Below are 20413 nucleotides of genomic sequence, written 5' to 3'. Positions count from 1 at the left end.
TTATCGAGCTAAATATCCGAACATAAGAATAAGATAAAGAGCTTTTTCTCTTTCTTACACACACTGAGACTGTTCCATAACTAAATTCGAATTCAATCGCGTGTGTTTGAGAGATGCAGGGAAGCGCAGCCGACGGAGAGGCCTTGGATTTCGAGCCTGAGGACGATGACTTGATGGACGAGGAGGGCGCCCCCGACGCTGACGCATCTCCGCCTCATCCCAAGCTCAAATCCGCCATCACCGCTGCCGCCACTTCCTCTGTCGCCGCCCCTAAGAAGACCAAGGGCCGCGGATTCCGCCAGGAGACCGATGCCAACCGCAACACGCGCCTCTCTGGCTCCGACTTCGACTCTCTCACAACCGAGGGCGGCCCTGGCCCTCAGAGATGTTAGTCCTCTTTCCCCCCTTTTTATTAGGGTTAGGGTTTCGATTTATTTTATTTATTTCGATTTTCTTTCCACAGCCATTGAAGGATGGATCATTCTGGTCACCGGCGTGCACGAGGAGGCGCAGGAGGACGATTTGCAGAACGCCTTTGGCGAATATGGAGAGATTAAGAACCTGCATTTGAATCTCGATCGCCGCACTGGTTTTGTCAAAGTAAGTGGTTATTCCTCTTTTCTTTTCCCTTTCTCGCTGCAAATGATTTTATTGAGCTACCTATTCATTGGATACTATCTACTCGAAAGGCTTTTGATTCTGAGAATAGTCTCTATTACGGAGGAATTTAATTGTAATCTGAGTTAAATTTGTTGCTCTATCTTTCAACTAGGACCCTTTTTTTTGTTGAAATTTTATTTTTGACATCATGACAAATATATGTATGGCTATAACCTAGTGGTAAATGATAAATGTTTGATCTACATGGTGGTTACTGTTTTGTCTCTGGCATTGTATTGTCAGTGTCCTGCATTGCTGATCTATTTTGATGATTTGAGTCATTTGACATTTGGATGTTTTGAATTTTTTGTTTTTGAGTTGAGCTTTTATTTTGCTTGTAAAGACTTCTGGCATGAATTTTGTTTTACTTGGTGGTTAATTATTGGCCCAAAACTGATACTCTGTGGGAACAGATGGATGTTAATTTGTTTTTCATTGATAGGAAAGGTTTTGGCTGCACTCCATGACATATATATATATATATATATATATATATATATATATATATATATATATATATATTTTATTTCAAAATTGACATTGCTTTAAGCATAGAACTAATACTGTCTTGATTTTGAAACAATGTGAATGAAGGAAAACACGGTTCTTCTTCCGGACTATGTGTAGGTTATTGTCACTTCTTGAACTGTTTCTATTACATTGTACTCTTGTTTGCCTCTGGCCCCTTTTTCAACTCATTTTATTATAAAAGATAAGTCTCTTTTTATAGACTTTTTGTCACTGTAAGTAGCAAGGTTTTTTCCTGTTCAGCAAGATCTTCTTCCGTTTTGTGCTTTTATATACATACAGCATTGATTCATTTTTTAAAATTAGTATTAGGAATGGCAAATTTTCTATTCTTCTTTCTATAACTTCGTTTACCACATTTTTTCCATCAGCATCTGGATCCCATGGAAATTTTGTTTTCTGGACTAATTAGTATTTTTATTTTAGGGTTATGCACTGATTGAGTATGAAAGTGCTGAGGAAGCTCGAAATGCAATAGAGAATTTGAATGGATCTGAGCTTCTTACACAAACCATTTATGTTGACTGGGCTTTCAGCAGTGGGCCTATTAATGAGTCAATCAGAAGAAAGAATGCTAGGTATGTTTATACACGTTTAATGTTTAAAATATTTTGATAGGGTTTTGTAGTTGTGCAACATTAAAGTATCATGGGAATGCAGTGTTGGTCTGAGTGTTACTTTGTTAGGTTTGGTATTTCCTGTGCTATTTAATTTAGCCAATGTGAACTCCCTTTGTTGCTTGGGTTTAACATAAATTAAAATTGATATTATATAATTTTCTTCGTGGCTAATGGATTGAAAATGAAAATAATGGGTATATTCCTGGACTGTGGATAAGTGTAAAACAATTTGAATTCCTATTTTGTACTTGTTTAATTTAATCCTGCCCTTTTTAGTTGTGATAGTGCTGAGTTTCTTCCCCGTATGTGAACACCCTGTTGTAAACTTTGAAATCTATTTAAAACCACGGGCCAGAACTTCAAATACCTAGAACTTAGTCACGTGGTTAAGGTTTTCTGGATTTGTATTATAAATCTTTCCGTGTTCAGCATATAAATGTTTTGAACTTTATCATTTTTCAGACCACCTCGTGAACGTCGCTCCCGAAGCCCGCGGAGGAGATATTGACATGTGTTTTGAGTGAATGCTTGTGTCGATGTGTGAACCCTTGAATGAGCGGCTTGGTTTCTTCTATTGCTCCAGTGTTGGAGGATTTTTCTGATACTTGTGCTTCCGTCAGGGAAAATACATATTTGACGCTGATGATTCTCATCCATTAAATCCGTTGTTGAATGCTATTAATTTGTAGCTAGTTTATTATGGTGTATGATGTTTAACATACTCTTGTTGCATTTAGTAATGTGTTTTGAACATGCTCTTTTCGTACACGTGACGGTGTTATGTTGAGGGACGTAGGATCGCCTTTCGATTGTGGTTTGTTTGTGTTATGCATTTTAAAGTGTGTCTCTATTCTTTTTTTCTTTTTCTGAGCTATAAATCTCTCTTTCTTTCAATGTATGCATCTCTTTCTCATATCTTTTCATTTACCCTGTCCGTGCATTTACATGGGTATGGGAATTGGTATTGTTACGTGTAAAGGCTTAATAAAGTTAAATGCGATATGCAACACCAATATTTCTGTTTGGTGGCATTGGTGGATCTTTGTCGTTTAGTTTATAACCTAGCGTGTGATGCCTACCTCTTACTTGAACCAACTAGTCAATGACTTGGTAACTCCTTAAAGGTGGTATTTATTAATTCATTTAGTAGTGAAATGTTTGATGGCACAAATTCGTGTGCCACTATGTTAACATTTCTCTTTTCATTTTATCTAACGTGTGTATTATTATCAAATTTGTGATAGGTTATTTTCCTTTAGTAACTTTTGCCCCATTTGAATTCTGTTATGAAATAGTAGCGCTCCTTTTAATAAAATTAGACTGGTTGAAGGAAAAATTTGCTGAATAAAGGAAGCCCAACATCCTCTATGATCAACAAAATTATACGATGGTGAACATATTTAAGAAATTTTTTTAATGTCAGGTAAAATATTTTTGGGGGGTCTTTATAGGTGAGTTTGAGAGATGAAGTGTTAGATTAAATTGGTCACTTTTGACTCCTTATTTGATAATCTTGGAGGTGTTAACCCATGCTTACTATTTTATGTAAAAAAATACTAGTAAGTAGTGTCTTTGGAATAATAATAATAATAATAATAATAATAATAGTAGTAGTAGTAGAAGAAGAGTATATAACCTTTGAATTTCAGCCCAAAAAAAGCTTTTTAATATCAAATTATATCTGAATTAAAATGTGATAAACATAATTTGTGTTATGAAATTAAAGTTTGTCTTAAATGCAAACAATTACCCTACAATCATTGATTTTATTTGACGGAATAATCATTGATAATATTAAAGAGATAGCATATGTGTAGTAGTAGCTAATACGTTGGCTATCACTCCACCCTAATGAATAGGAACTAGAAAAAAAAAAATTAATGTAACTAAAAACAAAAGGTGAGTTATAATGGTAACAGACTTTAGCATTATTTTAGTACGATGACATGTTTAGCGATTACATGAATGGTAGGATGTAGCTTATATCTAAAACAACTTTTAAATTCTGACTATCTCGTAACTAATTTATTGGTGTTGACACGTAATTAAATTGTTTTATATTTGAAAATTTAAGTCTTCCATTAAAAATGCAACCATAAAAAACTTATAAACAATTGAATCTGATAAAATTGAAAAACTAAAATTTGGAACAATAAATTAAAAATCTTTGTATTGCAGCGTTTAATTATACTGTTAATTTATTTTGAATATTAATCAGTTGTATTTTTAGATGATAAGATTGAGTCTTTTAAAAAAAATTATTTATTATTTGATTATTTTCAAGTCGTAACAAGTTAAAAGAAATCACAAGATATTTGAGTTTATGTCGGAAATATTTATTTTTTTAAAAAGTAACTATTTTTTCAAAATTTCTTAAAAATTTGACTAAAGCTGTTTGTTTGTTTGTTTTTTTTTTTCTGGTGTACGCATTTGAGTTAAATAAATTACCGTTAAATGGAAATTTTCTTTATTTTTTCCCTTTCTTTCTATATAGAAAAGGTATTATACTTAAATTAATTTAATATACATAAAACCGTTTAAAAGAATTAAATTACATTTCTATATTTTGTAAAACATTCTATATATTTTTTTGATCATCGACTCTTGAATTGAGGAATAATTTTTGTGAAAAAAATGACCGATTATATGCTGTGAAATCTCTTTTGTTTTATATATTTATATGGTTACAAATAATTTTTTAAATAAAAAATTGAAAGCGTTATTTTGTTTTTCCTTTTTTAAGAAAACCTGGGAGCATATTGTAACTTATGGTGTTGACGATTATCCATCCATCTTGTTGTGGATCTGAGAAATCTACCGCTCTCGGTCTCCGAAGATAGGAGAGAGATTACAGAGAGAGAAAGAGAAAGAGAGAGTGAGAGTGTGAGTGTGAGTGTGAGTGTGAGTGAGTAGAGTGAGTGTTGAACCAATGTATGCTTAGTCTCCAAAACCTACTGCTACTCCTACTGCTAAGGTAACAAACTTCACCACCACCACCCCCTCTGGCTCTGCCATTTCTCCCTCCAAGATTTCATCTTTCATGGGTTCTTTCGAAGCCACTAATGTGGTCCTCTCCAAAATAAAAAATTTTGATCCTGAAAACGCTTCAAAAATCATGGGGTACCTTCTCATGAATCTTGAAGAGTCTGAACTAATTCGGTTGGCGTGCAGCGCTGACTCTGTGCTCCACAATCTTGTTATGAGGGTTAAGAGCCACTTGGGACTCACACTCTCTACCCCTTCTTCCCCTTCTCTCCCCCCTTCTCCTCTTAACCCCATAGCAAGACTCGCTGCAACCTCCTCCAACCCGTTTTCAAGAAATGGTTTTGACTTCACCAGGAACCCATCTTCACCCTCCTCTCACGCCCATGCCTGGAACTTCCCAAACAACAACCCCATTAGTCCAAAGTCCACTCCTTTACTCTCTTACGACAGCATCCGAGCCCCCTCGCCCCGTGTCAACGGTGATTGTGATTTTGTTGACGAGCACCAAGTGAATGAGTACTTCCCCTTCCTTAATGACTCTTCCAAGAACGAAGATTTGCTCGATCCACGCCTTGAATTGGGTGTTGGGGGTCAAAATTGGCACGCTGGTGACTCACATTTGCACAGAAGAAGCTTTTCCGCCAGCGATGTTAGTTTTGGGTGTGAAGAAACCGGTCCTGGACTTGGATTCAAGCCGTGCCTTTACTTTGCCAGGGGATTTTGTAAAAATGGCACCAATTGTAAGTTTCTTCATGGAGCCTTCAATGATTCTGGAGATGTCATTGTTGGCTCTCCTAGTAAGCTTGAGGGGATGGAGCCGCGGGAAGATTTTGTTAGGTTCAAGGCCTCACAGCTTCAAAGAGTAGCATCTGGACCTTCTGCAGCAGCCAGAGAGAAGTACTACGAGTTCTTGGTGCAGGAGTCTCAAAGGTTTATTACAATTTGGAAGGAAACCTCTTTATTTTTGTTTAGCTTTCTAGCTGTGAGGGGTGATTTTTATCTGTTGTACATTCTTGTGTTGCTTTTGCTTTTCAGGGCAGCATTCATGATGGGGGAAGAGCTCTACAACATTGCCTGGGATAGGCCAGAAAGGAATGAATTTCTAGCCGCGATTTCTGGGGAAAAACCCAACTCTGCTTCGCGACAGATTTATTTGACTTTTCCTGCTGAAAGTACATTCAAAGATGAAGATGTTTCGGAGTACTTCAGGTAAAATATGTTTGCATGGATGCGATGCCATTGAAAATTGTGAAGTTATATGACATTATCATGGCTAGCTTTTTATGTGTAATGTGTCAGTACTTAATTGTTGCTATTAATTCTTCCAGTTTTTTTCGGCATTTTCACTGCACACACCTTAAATATTTTTGCTTGTGCTCCTTGGTGTGATTTTTGTTTGAAGCCCCAAAGAAGATGGATTTTGATTGCCTCTGATATTGATTTTAAGTCCTAGCTTGAGCAATGTTCGTGCAATTTGCGATGCTTGATTGATTTGAGTGTGCTTGGGGATTAGGAGTCTTTTGTGGTCTGGCCCTTCAGCAATCTAGAGTGCCCAGTTTAAACTCAGTAATCATTCGTCATGATGTTACTGAATTTAGAATTTCACTTCCAAGTCATATGTTTTATGTGTAACATTTAGAGTTTGTCTTTTTTAGGCGATAAACTTTGAAGAGCATGATGTATGTCTCCCATGAGGAGACTGGGTTAATACCATATTTTCAGGTATCACTTCAATATGTGTTTTCCCTTTAAAACAAAATAATTTAGTTTTTCTTGTTAAGAAGCTTGGCAAACAATGAAGTTCATAGCTTATAGTGATCACTTCTCATGAGTCATGATGCATACCATTATGATGTGTGTGCATGTCCCAATCAAAATAGTTGTGCAGTTCTTTAGCTTGCCAATGACTATTGGTTTATCAAAGGAAAAGTCTACATCAATGGCCAACTCATTACTAAATGAAAGTGTTTTGAACATGCTAATTACTAATTAGTGTGTGTTTTTGAAACTATATATCTACTTCTTTGGTTGGGTAGTCCGTGTTAGGATGCCATACATAAAGTAACCCTGTTTTATTTAATGATTAAATTCAAATTTTAGTTTTAATGTTTGAAATACATCTCATAATTGGTATGATTGTAACGTGTCAAACTGGGATTGAAAGAAAGCTTGAAAAGTGCTTTTCATAAACATGACATTGATATAAAGATTTGTTGTCATGATTTGCAGTTATACAATTAATTTGCTTGATTATGATTTTGCGGTTACAGAATAATATCCACCTGATGGTGTACACAATCCCAAGTTCTAAACGACAACATTTTGGAAGCAGATGTAGGATTTCATCTGGATTTTTTAATTTCTTTTTTGTGTGTGAAAGATATAGTTGTTCATTAATTATAGAAAAGGATGGATGGAGGCTTGTTTGTGACCTGTAGGGTTTGATTCTGGTCAGAAGGATGCAGCTTAAAAATAGTGATATATTCTATTAACTAAGATTAAGTGTCTTAGTAATGGCGTGGACCTTATGGCAAGTAAATGGAAATTATTTTATATGTATTACCAGGTAAGAACTAACTTTATTGTAATGATCGGAATTGTGATCTATGATTGACCTTACCATGCCGTATAATTTAATGTATACAATTACATATAACACAGTAGTGGCTGTACTTTTGCAAGTTCTTATAGAGTGTCTTTACATATTGATGCACACATACATTGAGATCCAAATTGAGGGATTTCATTGAAAAGTTACTTTTGTTCCTTTGAAGCAAATTCGGGCCTGTACAAGATGTGAGAATTCCATATCAGCAAAAGCGAATGTTTGGGTTTGTTACCTTTGTGTATCCAGAGACCGTGAGACTCATATTATCCAAAGGAAATCCTCATTTTATTTGTGATTCACGTGTACTTGTCAAGCCCTACAAGGAGAAGGGGAAAATTCCTGACAAGTAAGCGGGCATCATGTTTTTAATTGGCTTATATCTTACTATTCCTTAATTAATACTATTCTGAATAATTTATGCAGGAGACAACATCAACAACAGCAATTAGACAGAGGAGATCTTTCACCGTGTTTAAGCCCCTCGGGGTTTGGTTCTAAAGAACCTTATGATTTCCATCTTGGTAATCAAATTTCTCATATTGGCATTGTTGAGATCGTGCATCAACTAGAGATATGGGCCATATGGCCACTGTCGTTCTTTTAAGGCTTGGACAATCTTCACCTAACAAGTTGGTTTTGTGGGTTTGAGTTAGGCTTTCTAATCCAAATTCTAAAATAGTACCAGGGTCTATCATAGATCTGTTATTGGGTCTCCCTATTTGTCTATGCTTGGGATGTTTAGTCCTAGGTGTGAATATGTGTATTGAGATCTCATATTGATTAGAGATATGACCAGTGCAGTTTTTATAAGGATTGGGTAGTTCTCACCTTACAAGTCGTTTATGTGGGATTGAGTTATGCCTAAGTCCAAATTTTACATGTGATCAGAGCTTAGCGTGATAGGGTGTGTTGAGATTCTACATTGTCCAGAGGTATGACCAATGCAATTCTTATGAGACTTAGTCAATTCTCACCTTACAAACCAATTTTGTAAGTTAGGTCCTAGGTCCAAATTCTAAGACATTTTTATACTTGGTTTTTAGAGGGGTGTACTAAAAGAGTTGCTTTATACGATCCCTTTACTTTGAATACCCCAAACTTTCCGGAACATTTTAAGTTGATGCACATACTTGCAAAGGAGTCTCTCATGCTTGTTTCTTTTTATTCTCACCGTTTGTTTTATGCAGGGGCAAGGATGTTGTATAATCCCCATGATATTTTATTAAGAAGAAAAATTGAGGAGCAGGCTGAATTGCAGCAAGTCCTTGAACTTCAAGAAAGAAGGCTGAAGAATCTACAGCTTCCAGACTTCAAGAATAATCCCATTCACCATCACCAACGCAGTCTTTCTGTTGGCACTCCTTTGATCTTGCCCCATCAACTTCATAATCATATTAATGATGCAGGTCTTTCTTCTGATAGCAGTAAAGGAGATAATACAGGTTAGTCAATTGAAGGTGGCATATGGTATAGTTCTAGTGAAAAGGATTAAGACAGTTTACATTATCATCATATTTAATGGCAGGCTACGGTGGCAGCTTCACTTCCAATTCTTTAGGTATTGCATCTGAGAAACAGCAGCCTCAGATAGAAGTTGATCCAGCTCACATTGATGATTCTGAGAGTGGGAATATGAAGGATAGTGGAAATAAAGAAGGCGTAGATCTTAGTAATAGGTATGGGTAATGACTTTGTTTCAGATCTTCTTTCTATTGTACTATGGTGCAGCATTTTGGCGGCGTTTGCAATTTTAATTTTCCCTCTTCGAGGATATGATCATTTCATTTCAAATTTTCTGATGTTGAGTTCTTTCATCATGCTCTTTTTGCATTGGAGAAGTGTGGAGCAGGCCCTTCCTGATAATCTCTTCGCTTCACCAACAAAAGCAGCTGGAGATTATCATGCTGATTTCTCTACAATGGCAGAGGTCAATGAGAGTGCTGTATTTTCATCTAGCTCATCTTCTCACAGCAAGCCAGAACCTATAACTACTTCAAGCGATGTGGCTTCCCGTTAATTTCTTTGCAATTCAAGGTACTGTTAATTGCTGTCTGAATGTCACTCTTCCCTGCATAATAAATGTGGATGGACTTCTGCTGACAAGTTACACATTTCTGTGGCTCCATTTTGTGTCTCAAGATTATGGATTGTAGGTAATAAGAATAGAAGTGGCCAGCTGGGGATAATTTTTATTAGGGTAAGTTTTGTTTTCCCTGTGTCTCTTGGAAAAATGGTTTGTTCTTTACTAGTAAAAATCACCTCAGAAATGATTTTTCTTTTGTTGCTGGTTTGTTTCTTTGCAGATTTATAGAAGCTTATAGAAGAATCTTCTAGATGTATAGCCAAATACACCTAGATCAGAAGATTAGATCCTCTAGAGAAGAATCAAATGAGGTGTCACCACCATCATCAATACATACTACTAACAGCAGGCGATACATGTTGCATACTTGGACAGACATATTAGCTTATAAGACTAGTTTTTCTTTTCCTCCTTTCCTTTATTGTTGTACTCCCATTGCCTCCATATAAATCATCTATAGATGTGTATGTTTCTCTAGACTGAGGCAGAACAAAGTACTATTGTTTTACTTTAGCTTAGTGTATAAAACTTTGTCTACCATTTGGTTGCTATTTTCTACTGCTTCTAGGTTCTTTTTTATCAAGTGATACCTGACCGCAAATTAGTTTTCATTATTACTTATCACTTATTTACCAGTAATCGTAGCTAATCATGTACAAGAGATAACAACTGCTGTTAGTCGCTTTCAAAAAATGACCAGTAGTGGCCATTATCTGATTTGATTCAATTGTGTATCTATCACTATGTAACATATAAGCGATGATTCTTTGTTGATAATAATGTCACACCATAGTAGAAGTTACAATTCATTTTAAGCCATTTTTGATTAAAAGTTGGTGTATCAAATATGATTGTCCTTTTAGACTAACCATAATTAGAACAATATCAGAAGAGTTGCTCTATTCCACTAACCAACCATAATAAGGAAAAAGAATGTATATTTGTAGCAATGAACATAGCCAGTTAGTTAACCTTTTGATAGAGTTAGTATACTATAAATATAGTCCCGGTTCATTGTAGATGAGTTATGAAAGTATTAACTAAGGAGAAAGAGAGAGAGAAGTTGCAAGTGGAAACAAATAGAGTTTGTCTAGTAATGCGGAACGGAAGGCCCACATGTGAGGTGGGGAGAAGAAAGAGAGGGGGTTCACCTGTGCTGTCACATGGTGCTGACAACATTGAACAAAAAATTGTACAGAGGGCATTGCACTCCTTTCACCATCAAACTCATTGAAATGTTTGTTTTTGAGTCTTTCTGTTTTATGAATGGCAGAGCCTGTTTGTCCTCGCATACCCTTAATTTATGGTAGTTTCTACGCAGTGCTCATTTTGTTTTTGCCTTGCCTTGCAGCCTTTTCAAAAGGTTCTGCAACTGTTTCATGGCCTCAATCTTATTTTACTGCTTAATGGCCTAATCATCATCATTTTGATTCTTTTTTTTATGGTGCAGTACATCAAAGAAAAGGGAAACCCCCCATAAAAACTAGATTCTATAAAGTTACACCCCAGTGATGATTTTTATCTTGATTCCTTTACAAGTCACATCGTAAAATTCATAAAATATTAATGAGTCAATTTGAGCAAACTACTCTCAGATACTTTTAGAGTAGAATTTTTTTTATAAATTAAAATTAATTTATACACATATTCTAATTTGTAGAAACTTATTTTTATTAATTTTTCATAATCTTATTTCTAATTCATACATAAATTAGTTTTAATTTTTTTAAAAAATTATTTTTAATTTTTAAATATTTTTAAAAAAATATCTAAACAAACTCTTAGATTCAAATTTGAAATGGATGATTTTCTACCTACTCGATACACTTTTAGAGATTCAATTTTTTCAGCATTCAAAAGTTGTATTAGACTTTGACTAATCCGAATCAAGTCAAATACCGAACATAACTACATATAGAAATGTGAGGGAACATGTACTCACTCATTTTGAACTTTTTAACACTCCTATTTGTTAGGTTGTCATTTACACTTTATTATTTTTAACTTTACAGTGTTATGTCTCTTATTATACCATTTTTTTTCTTCCTACATTAAGTAAGGTATATTGTCCTATCTATTCACAACTTAAAACATTGGCCAGATAGACCTATTTAAGGAATTGAAATTCTCTCCACAGTTTATTTATTTACTTATTTGCGTGACTCCTATTGCAAATTATTTGTGCACAGTGCTATTAAGTATTTACATTTTTCTAACTAAACGTTATAAACATAAATAATCATTAAATTATTCTTATAACAAATAAAGTTCAACATTTAAGCCATTAATGAGAGGTTTAAGTAATTTGCAGGATATGATGTGTTCTAATTTTAGCGTTGTTGTCATACACCAAAAGTTCAATATTTCACCAATAACCTTTTTTTTCACAATTTTTTATGGAATGCTTTGGGAAAAAAATCTCATGTTACCTTTCAACATTTCAAATATTTCTGTAGTGGTTATTTATAATCATTCAGTTTTGAACTTTGTGCCTCACTATGTTTGTGCGAGGCTTTAATCATATGTAGGGCCCAAATAAATGTGAAAGTGTTCCATATCATGGCCCAAAAATATTTCTGCCATTTGTGTTCAGATTACTTTCGTTATGTGATCTCTTAAAGTTTTCTAAAAAGGTTTATATGAACTATGAAGATAAAACTAGAACACGACAAACTTTATTTACAAGCGTGGTCAAATGACAAATTTTATTAAATTTTTTTATCTGTAGTTAATGCGAAACAAAACAAAATCATTGTAGATTAATTATTTAATTTATTTCACGAGAGATGCATGACTTATATTCATATATAAATAAATAGGTAGTGATTTTTTTGTTTGTTTATTTGAAGATAGTGAATTTGAATATGGGATATCTATCTTCACCTAACCTAATTATACTCAATTAATTTTTTTGTCAATGTCAAAAGAAAATCATTTGAAGGGTCAAATCATCAATGTTAGAAGTAAAGCTGCAGTGATGGATACAGGTTATTAAAAAATCAAATTAAATATGATTGTGTTTAAATATCTCCACTTTATGAAAGGTTGAAACATTACATTAAACAAAAATGAAAGTTGCCCTTCATAGTTTGACCGCATCAAAATGGAAGCAAGCAATGAAATACTAATTGCAAAGTAAAATCATGCCATTTGACATTCTAATTGCAAAGTATCCAAATTAATGATGCAAAATGTTTTGGAAAACACATATAGCTAAATTTGATACTCTTTACATGCAAGAGGAAAAACAATTTGTATTGGAAAAAAAACAGACATGCCAAAAATGGTGCAACATAGGCTATTTCAGTAATCGTGCAAACGAAATAAATAGCTGAAATTTGCGTTTCAAATTCGAAGTTTGAACTTTCTCATCTAAGAAACATTTAAAATTGCTGAAATTGAAGTTACATATAAAAATATCATGGCAACTTTATTTTAGTAATTTTTGTTTAGCCAATTTTGAAATTTATGTTTTTCAATTCTGACTGACATAACACCTAATATGATCTGTATTATTACTATGTGATAATGGGTCCATGTCTATGTTTTTTCTTGGTCTGGTATTGGGCCTAATGTTTCGATTTTAACCTGAAAAATATAAAAACATATTTACGAGAAAAGCCTAATAGAAAGCTAAAAGAAAAAGTAAAGACATAAAAACTTAAAAGCAACCTAAAAAGGCGACAAACACGTGATAATATAATGAAAGTGAAGATGGAACATGGAAGTACCCTTTTGTTCCAGGAACACTTCTTTAAACTGCACCATACATTATAAAAAGCTATTATTAATACTTTTTTAATTCAACATTAATATTATTTGTCTCGAACAATATAAATACATGGGCAACAAACATTTTTCTAAGCAAAATTATTTCTGTATTATTATTAATCTGTCACCAAATGTAACTAGTAAGTATATCTGGAAAAAGCTTTTGCCTAGATTTTCTTCCAAACTGAGTACATGTTTATTTAACATTTATTTAATTATAATTAATGACGAGCGTTAAAAATATGCTTTAGAACAGATTTTTTTAATATATTTTATTATTAGTTAAAATTTATGGAAACACGAATATACTTAACAAATAAAAATAAGATCCACATTTTCTGATTTCAATAAATTTTGAAAATCATAATGTGCTTGCACACTAAAAATTATGTTGAAGAGCACAAAATAAAATCATAACTAACATTTTCGTTATCATTAAATTTTGATTAAGAGTTAGTGCATAATTTTATTTTAATTTAATTATTTTTAAAATAATAATTTCTTCAAAAGTTTTACAAAACATATTTAACTATTATTCATTTTTTAAAATAATATGTTTATTATTATCATTTTTATAAAAACAATGTTATAATTAGTTATTACCAAAAATAATTTAATTGATGAGAAAATCTTTAAAATTGTATAACGAAAAATATTTTTATTCTTTATCATTAAATATACTAATATTTGAACGTGTAATCATGTTTATTATATAATTAAAATTTATAATAAATTATATATATAAATATATAAATTTATATGTAAAATTTGTATAAATATATATTTTTAAGTATGTAAACTATATTTTATATTTATAATAAATAATTTATATTTTAACATAAAATCACTTTATTTATTGATAATTTATGTTGAAATACAAATATTTAATTTATAAATAATTATAATAAATAAAAATAAATTAGATAAAATTTCGTAAAAAAATCTTAAAAAATTCTCGTGACATGTCATAATTAATATTGATTTTTTAATTTTCACATAATGTTTTTTCTTACATACTAACATGTAATATGACAAACATGATTAATAAATCAGACATTAAAAATGATATTCATATTTTCTTCTACATTTTCCTCATTTCATCTTCGACGTTACGGTTACGGTGGTTATCAAAATGGTAATAACATATTTCAGAGAATGATTGTCACCAAAACTGTTGATTAAGGCTAATGACCACCGTTAATCACTTCATCGCTTCCCTTTCCACACCTCGCCGGAGCTCCGACTGCCCCGCCACCGTGTGCCCCCATCCTCTCTCCTTCGATTCGCCAGGTTTCAAATTCGTTTAAATTTTGGAAGCTAAACTCCATTTGTATTGTGATCGCCAAAAAAAAGAAAAAAACGGTTTTTGGATGAAAAAACTCTTTTTTGAATGTTGATGAAATGGAAAAAGGCCTCAATCTGGCATTGGAAGATATGATCAACTTGAAAATTGAAGAAAGTAAAGAAAAAAGAGATGGTGGAGTTCCCGAGAGAGATGATGGATTTGTTTTCACATCAAAACAACACAATTCAGGTCCATCATTCCTTGAGCTTAAGGCACCACCCCTCAAAACTAATATCTTTGGTGATGCTCATGATAAATTAAAATTCAGTGCAAAGAAGGAACAAGGTGGCAACACTAGGATGAACAAAAGTAGAGCAAAACTCAAGCTTTCTGCCCCCATCCAGCCACATGATTTCATTTGGAAGGCAAAGATGGACGTGTCGCAAAAAAATTATGTGACGTCCAATGAGTCATTTGGTTTAAGTGTGGATGGCATTGGCAACATCATACCCACTGATAAGGGCTTGAATAAGAATGAATGTGAAGTTGTAGGCAGAGAGACAAAAAAGGAAGCTTCAGAGTGTAAAAATACTAATTGTGATGGTGGTGATCATGATGATGATGGTCCAAATGATGAAACTGAAACTGCAGGCTTCAAGTCTGCCAATGATGAATTAGACATAACAAATAATGGTGATAGCATGTCCCATCTTGTTTGTGGTGATTCAGGTTCAAGAAATATGAGTGGATTTGGCTTCACATTTTCTGCTAAAGTGCAATCATCTAGCCCCAAACGCCACCCTAAAAAGATAAATTGGGTGAAAGTTGATCATGGTCATGATACTTACAACTCCAGTCCTAATTCATTATCACCTGTGACTTGTCCTCCATTATCTGGAACTTCCTCTCTTTTCACATCAGGCCAAGGTCAGAAAGCCACAGTATCTGCTCCTCTTCCCAAGACTAGGGGTTCTGAAGTGAATAAGGAGCAAGGGATAAAGAAGGAACTTGCTTCCATTTCTGCTATAACCATTGCGGCTGAGGAATCCTGTGAAAAGTGGCGTCTCAAGTTAGTATATATATATATTTTTGGTTTGCTTGCTACATTTTCAATCACTTGGTTATGTTATGATGTACTTACTTTTGTAGTACTTGTACTGTATTTCATGTCCTGGCCTATCACAATGACTTCCAATCTGTTATAAAATAGAAACCACATTATGTATTTATTGTGAATGTGAACACTCATGAAAAAGGGACTTGCATGATACAAAGTAAAGTTCATGTAGTTACATTTATTTTGATAAAATAGTCACGGTACTGAATATGTTTTATGACAGAGGAAACCAAGCCTATAAAAATGGGAATTTGTCTGTGGCTGAGGATTGTTACACACGAGGAGTTAGTTGTGTTTCTAAAGAAGAAGCACCTCCGAGATGTCGTAGGACTTTGATGCTGTGTTATAGCAACCGTGCTGCCACACGCATGTCACTTGGTAGGATGAGAGATGCAGTGGAAGATTGTATGCTGGCTGCAGAAATTGATCCAAATTTCCTCAGGGTGCGACTTAGAGCTGCAAAGTAAGGTCCCATTTTTTTGCTTTTAATCTTTGTCGATTGTGATTTAAGTTGTATGGACTTAATTTTGTTCTTTGACAAAAGAATACGCAGAATAAGGATATAACATAATAAATTCAGTGTTTTGTTGCACGTAGTCCTTGCATCCCAACCAATCCATTGTAGATCATATGTGCTTTAGTTTTTATAACCTTAATGTTGGAGATGATCTAGCTGTAGTGGAAAGTTTCATAAAATTTCTTGAAGACATGGATTAAATGTTCTATTTAGTTTTTAATGGATCGCTGATTTTGCAAGTGTTTTGTTTTATGCTGATTTGTCCAAGGCTAAACTACGTTGGTGTGTTTCAACACAATTTATTTGTGAACTAAAATGCTCAATATTTAGTAAATTAGATGATGTATCTCTCAGTTCTTTTCTTTTCATTATTTTTAAGTTGTTTCCTTGCTTTGGGGGAAGTTGGAGACGCGTCCAAGTATTCCAAGACATGCATGCAGTCAGGAACTGATATTTGTGTAGATCCAAAAATTGTTGTGGAAGCCTCTGATCTCTTGAAAAAGACACAGGTTTGACTGTTTATATTTATTTTGACTCTGGGGGCTTTGATCATTAGCTTTTCTTTTTCACCTCTCTCCTCTTTAACTGATAAGTGTCATTGACGGATGGCAGAAAGTATCGGAATTAATCAATCATTCTGACGAACTTTTGCAAAGAAGAACAGCAGCTGATGCAGAGAGAGCATTGGAACATATAAATGAGGCATTGATGATAAGTTCATACTCTGAAAAATTGCTTGAAATGAAGGCGGAGGCTCTTTATATGGTCTGTATTTGTCTTATAGTATATGCTGGTATTTTACTATAACTTTGTCAAAATCAGTCAAAATCAGCATTAGGCAGTTTGTGAAGTATTTTATTCAAGTTGACTCTGTGTTGGATAACTTTTGCTTTAAATATCAGCTATGTAGATATGAGGAAGTAATTCAGCTGTGTGCTGAAACCCTTGGTTCTGCTGAGAAGAATTCTAATCCATTAGATGCTGATTGGAACGTGAAAGATCTGGATAATTCACAGGTTTCAAAAAGCTTCTATTTCAGGCTTTGGCGGTGCTCAATGATGCTTAAATCCTACTTTCACCTAGGAAAGCTTGAAGAGGGTCTTTCTTTGCTGGAGGAACAAGAGGAAAAGGTATCTGCCATAAACAAGTAAGTATTATTAACATCTGATATATTCATCCTCCTATGTCCTCTCCTCAAAAGAACAATGAAAAAATAATAAAAAGATGGACATGTTTCATGGTGATCCCTTTTCATAAAATAGACATCAGCTTTGATAATGTCCCTGCACTGCAGGAGTGGAAGCAAGGTTTTGGAGTCACTAATACCACTAGCTGTCACTGTACGTGGGCACTTGCATCATAAGGTTAGCTTATACCATGTTCCATGATATCTTTCTGATGATTTTATGTATACCATACCATCAATCTTTTTATGAAACTGTCAGGATACTAATAATAGAACTTTTTGCTTCTCTTCTGTAACACAAGTACACAACTTTTTCTTTTGTCAAAGGGCACAAGAAAACATTTATAAGCTACATTGTCTTCCAATCTCTTTTCTTCAGTAGTGATCCGCTCTGTCCTTTTACTGTAACATGAAAATTCTTGTATTAGGACTAATGAAAATGTATTCAACTGTAGACTTTAGGGAATGAAGCGTTTCAGGCAGGAAGGCATGAGGAAGCTGTTGAACATTATACAGCTGCTTTATCATGTAATGTGGAGTCTCGCCCATTTTCAGCTGTCTGTTTTGGTAATCGTGCTGCTGCATATAAAGCATTAGGTCAAATTACTGATGCCATAGCAGATTGCAATTTGGCTATAGCTCTTGATGGAAGATACTTGAAGGTTTCTCTCGTCATTTTTTATGATATTGCTTTCTCATTTTATGCACTATTTCATTTTTAGCATTTTTCAAATGTATATCTTTTACAGGATACTAAATAATTTGTTTGTTAAAATGATCATATGAGGATAATGTATTTTATACTCTTGCAGGCACTTTCTAGGCGTGCAACTCTATATGAGATGATCAGAGATTATGACCAAGCAGCCAGCGATATAAGGAGGGTTGTCTCTCTTCTCATTAAGGGGGATGAGGATAATAGTAATCACCATTGCACATCTGATAGATCAACCAATTATCCCAATGATTTGAAACATAGCCAAATTTGGCTTTCGGAATTAGAGGAGGAAGACAGAAAGGGGATCCCTCTTGATATGTACCTCATTTTGTAAGCTCTTCTACTAATAATTAGCACTCCTTTAGCATTACTTAACATCTCAACCAGTATAAACCCCATCCTCCATTGATTCAAAATCATCCATTGGTCAGAAAGGAAGTGCAAGAACTTTTGTGCGTATAGGGAATATGTTGAAAATTTTCTTGTTAACAGACTAAACAAAATTCATGTTAGGATTTGTCATCACTCTTTGTGCAAGCTGTGTTTCATGTGTGACAAAAGTAGCATGCTGTTATTAGAGAACCCTGTCTGTTGCTAACTCATGCCACAATATTATCAATCATTTGAGGCGTCTGCTGATTCAGATTATAATGGCAGAGGAGTTGAACATTTTGTTTCGTCATCCGAAATCAAGAAGGCCTATCACAAAGCCGCACTAAGACATCACCCTGACAAGGTTGTTTGATTGGCCTCTTTGTTAAATCTTCATATATTAATAATCATTTAACTACTTTTATGTTATTTAGGCTGCCCAATCTTTGGCAAGAAGTGACAGTGGCGATGATCCGATATGGAAGGATATTGTTGAAGAAGTATGCAAAGATGCTGATAGGCTTTTCAAAATAATTGGAGAAGCATATGCAGTCCTATCAGACCCTGCCAAGGTATTGGAAAATGATACTTGTACAACATAATTTTTTTTATCTATCTCTCTCCATCAAGTCATTTACTACATGCATTTTGGTTCCACATCCATGATTTACTTAATCACATCAAAATTGATGCAAAAACAATAAATCGTTGTTTCTACTTATCCACGTCTAATTAAAATTGATGTGAATCCAAACATAATCTATATTTATTAATGATGGAGAGATATAGACACAAAAAATAATGTTGTATAAATTGTTGCAAGTGTATCATGACTTCAAGATATTCTGTGTGTTTTCATCCTCCTGTAACAAATATTCTGAGAGTATTTATATCTTCATGATTCCTCGCAGCGATCACAGTATGATTCTGAAGAAGAAATGAGAAATTCCCAAAAGAAACGCCACGGAAATAGCACGGCTAAAATTTGGAGACCATTTGGTACCTCATCTTTTAAAGATTATGAAGCTGGCCCGTCAAGTAGGCAATAAGAAAATGTGTGTTGAATTTTTGTCCATGGCTAGAATCTGGATTGCAGTTTGACTCATTGAATGTGATCAAGTTTGGTGATGTGTGTTTATCTTACGCATTTGAGATTAAGACCAACATGGAGGCAGATTTGAGACCAATGACATTGCAATTGGAGAAGTTCGGTTGATCTGTTCTTCGGATTTCTTTGGGATATTGGAAGAATTTTTCTTTTGGCATGCGAATGGTTGCATTCGATTATTATTATTATTATTTTACTACCGAGTCCTTACCATTATTCTTCTTCTTGGCTGACAACAAGCAAATGAAAAGGAAGGTTGGTTTTTGAGGTGTGTAAAGATCTTGTACTATCTGAAAGTTGATGTGTAAACAAACAGATTACATTAAATTGTGTAATACCACATGAAATATTTAATGACCTGAACATGTGCTTCCGATTGGATCTATCATCTATCATATATGCAAAGAAAGAGTACATTTACATTTGCTCTGGAACTACATAATTAAGTTCAAACCTTGCAATTGGATTGATGTTTGGAAAGAGACTGGATTAGAGAAACAATATAAGGATTTTTTTTTTCTCTTTACAAGATATATTTGAACATGCTCTATTTATTATGTATTTGACATTAATCTTATTTTTATTATTGAGTTATCATATATTTAAAGTATTTAATGTGTTGGTGTAAAAAAAAAGGAGTTAATATGTTCTTCCATATATTTATATATATATATATATATATATATATATATATATGAGGAGGGTTATAATTACACCGGTGTAACTTTTACTAAGTATTACATTACTCAATAATTTTATATTAATTGTAAAATTTAAAAATTCAACCGTTAGATTGAAAATTCATATCTCTTAGATCATATATACAAAATTTTATATTAATCCAAGATGATTTAA

The 20413-nt window shown here is 33.8% G+C and overlaps 3 protein-coding genes across 5 annotated transcripts; all 3 read left to right on the top strand.

The window, feature by feature from the left end:
* The first annotated feature begins 11 nt into the window (after nt 1-11).
* Nucleotides 12-2669, top strand: Y14 (RNA-binding (RRM/RBD/RNP motifs) family protein). Its single transcript, XM_020374533.3, has 4 exons — nt 12-387; nt 464-600; nt 1615-1766; nt 2271-2669. Exons 1-4 carry the CDS (start codon nt 114-116, stop codon nt 2314-2316), a joined length of 609 nt encoding a protein of 202 aa, XP_020230122.1. The 5' UTR covers nt 12-113; the 3' UTR covers nt 2317-2669.
* A 1894-nt stretch (nt 2670-4563) lies between these two features.
* Nucleotides 4564-10035, top strand: LOC109810889 (CCCH-type zinc fingerfamily protein with RNA-binding domain-containing protein). The gene is made up of 9 exons (XM_020374491.3): nt 4564-5723; nt 5829-6002; nt 7568-7747; nt 7825-7922; nt 8589-8843; nt 8927-9077; nt 9241-9435; nt 9541-9598; nt 9705-10035. The coding sequence occupies exons 1-7, from the start codon at nt 4849-4851 to the stop codon at nt 9416-9418; spliced, it is 1911 nt and encodes a 636-aa protein (XP_020230080.1). The 5' UTR covers nt 4564-4848; the 3' UTR covers nt 9419-9435; nt 9541-9598; nt 9705-10035.
* A 4288-nt stretch (nt 10036-14323) lies between these two features.
* On the top strand, nt 14324-20152 carry LOC109810976 (uncharacterized). 3 transcript variants are annotated; one of them, XM_020374594.3, is made up of 11 exons: nt 14327-15609; nt 15881-16120; nt 16554-16683; nt 16787-16939; nt 17077-17321; nt 17469-17538; nt 17816-18022; nt 18173-18408; nt 18736-18814; nt 18885-19022; nt 19362-20152. In XM_020374594.3, the coding sequence occupies exons 1-11, from the start codon at nt 14657-14659 to the stop codon at nt 19497-19499; spliced, it is 2589 nt and encodes an 862-aa protein (XP_020230183.1). In that variant the 5' UTR covers nt 14327-14656; the 3' UTR covers nt 19500-20152. The 3 variants fall into 3 exon arrangements, 2 of the variants coding, with proteins under 2 accessions (XP_082922913.1, XP_020230183.1); XR_003805242.2 differs by lacking the exon at nt 19362-20152 and having other exon boundaries at nt 14324-15609; nt 18723-18814; nt 18885-18955; XM_083066787.1 differs by lacking the exon at nt 19362-20152 and having other exon boundaries at nt 14324-15609; nt 18723-19018.
* Nucleotides 20153-20413: the final 261 nt, after the last annotated feature.

The sequence above is a fragment of the Cajanus cajan genome, chromosome 11, assembly GCF_000230855.2.
Source record: "Cajanus cajan strain Asha chromosome 11, NIPB_CcT2T_4, whole genome shotgun sequence".
Lineage (NCBI taxonomy): Eukaryota > Viridiplantae > Streptophyta > Magnoliopsida > Fabales > Fabaceae > Cajanus > Cajanus cajan.
The sequence above is the reverse complement of the archived record's forward strand: the minus strand, read 5'-3'. Positions and strand labels throughout refer to the sequence as shown.

Bases quoted from the DNA above. Each gene is read 5' to 3' on its own strand.
- Y14 (XM_020374533.3), top strand. From the start codon at position 114: ATGCAGGGAAGCGCAGCCGACGGAGAGGCCTTGGATTTCGAGCCTGAG. The intron at 388-463 runs GTTAGTCCTCTT...TTCTTTCCACAG, and splicing joins CGGCCCTGGCCCTCAGAGAT to CCATTGAAGGATGGATCATT. The intron at 601-1,614 runs GTAAGTGGTTAT...TTTTTATTTTAG, and splicing joins GCCGCACTGGTTTTGTCAAA to GGTTATGCACTGATTGAGTA.
- LOC109810889 (XM_020374491.3), top strand. From the start codon at position 4,849: ATGGGTTCTTTCGAAGCCACTAATGTGGTCCTCTCCAAAATAAAAAAT. The intron at 5,724-5,828 runs GTTTATTACAAT...TTTGCTTTTCAG, and splicing joins TTGGTGCAGGAGTCTCAAAG to GGCAGCATTCATGATGGGGG. The intron at 9,078-9,240 runs GTATGGGTAATG...GCATTGGAGAAG, and splicing joins GGCGTAGATCTTAGTAATAG to TGTGGAGCAGGCCCTTCCTG.
- LOC109810976 (XM_020374594.3), top strand. From the start codon at position 14,657: ATGGAAAAAGGCCTCAATCTGGCATTGGAAGATATGATCAACTTGAAA. The intron at 16,121-16,553 runs GTAAGGTCCCAT...ATTATTTTTAAG, and splicing joins GTGCGACTTAGAGCTGCAAA to TTGTTTCCTTGCTTTGGGGG. The intron at 19,023-19,361 runs GTATTGGAAAAT...GATTCCTCGCAG, and splicing joins TCCTATCAGACCCTGCCAAG to CGATCACAGTATGATTCTGA.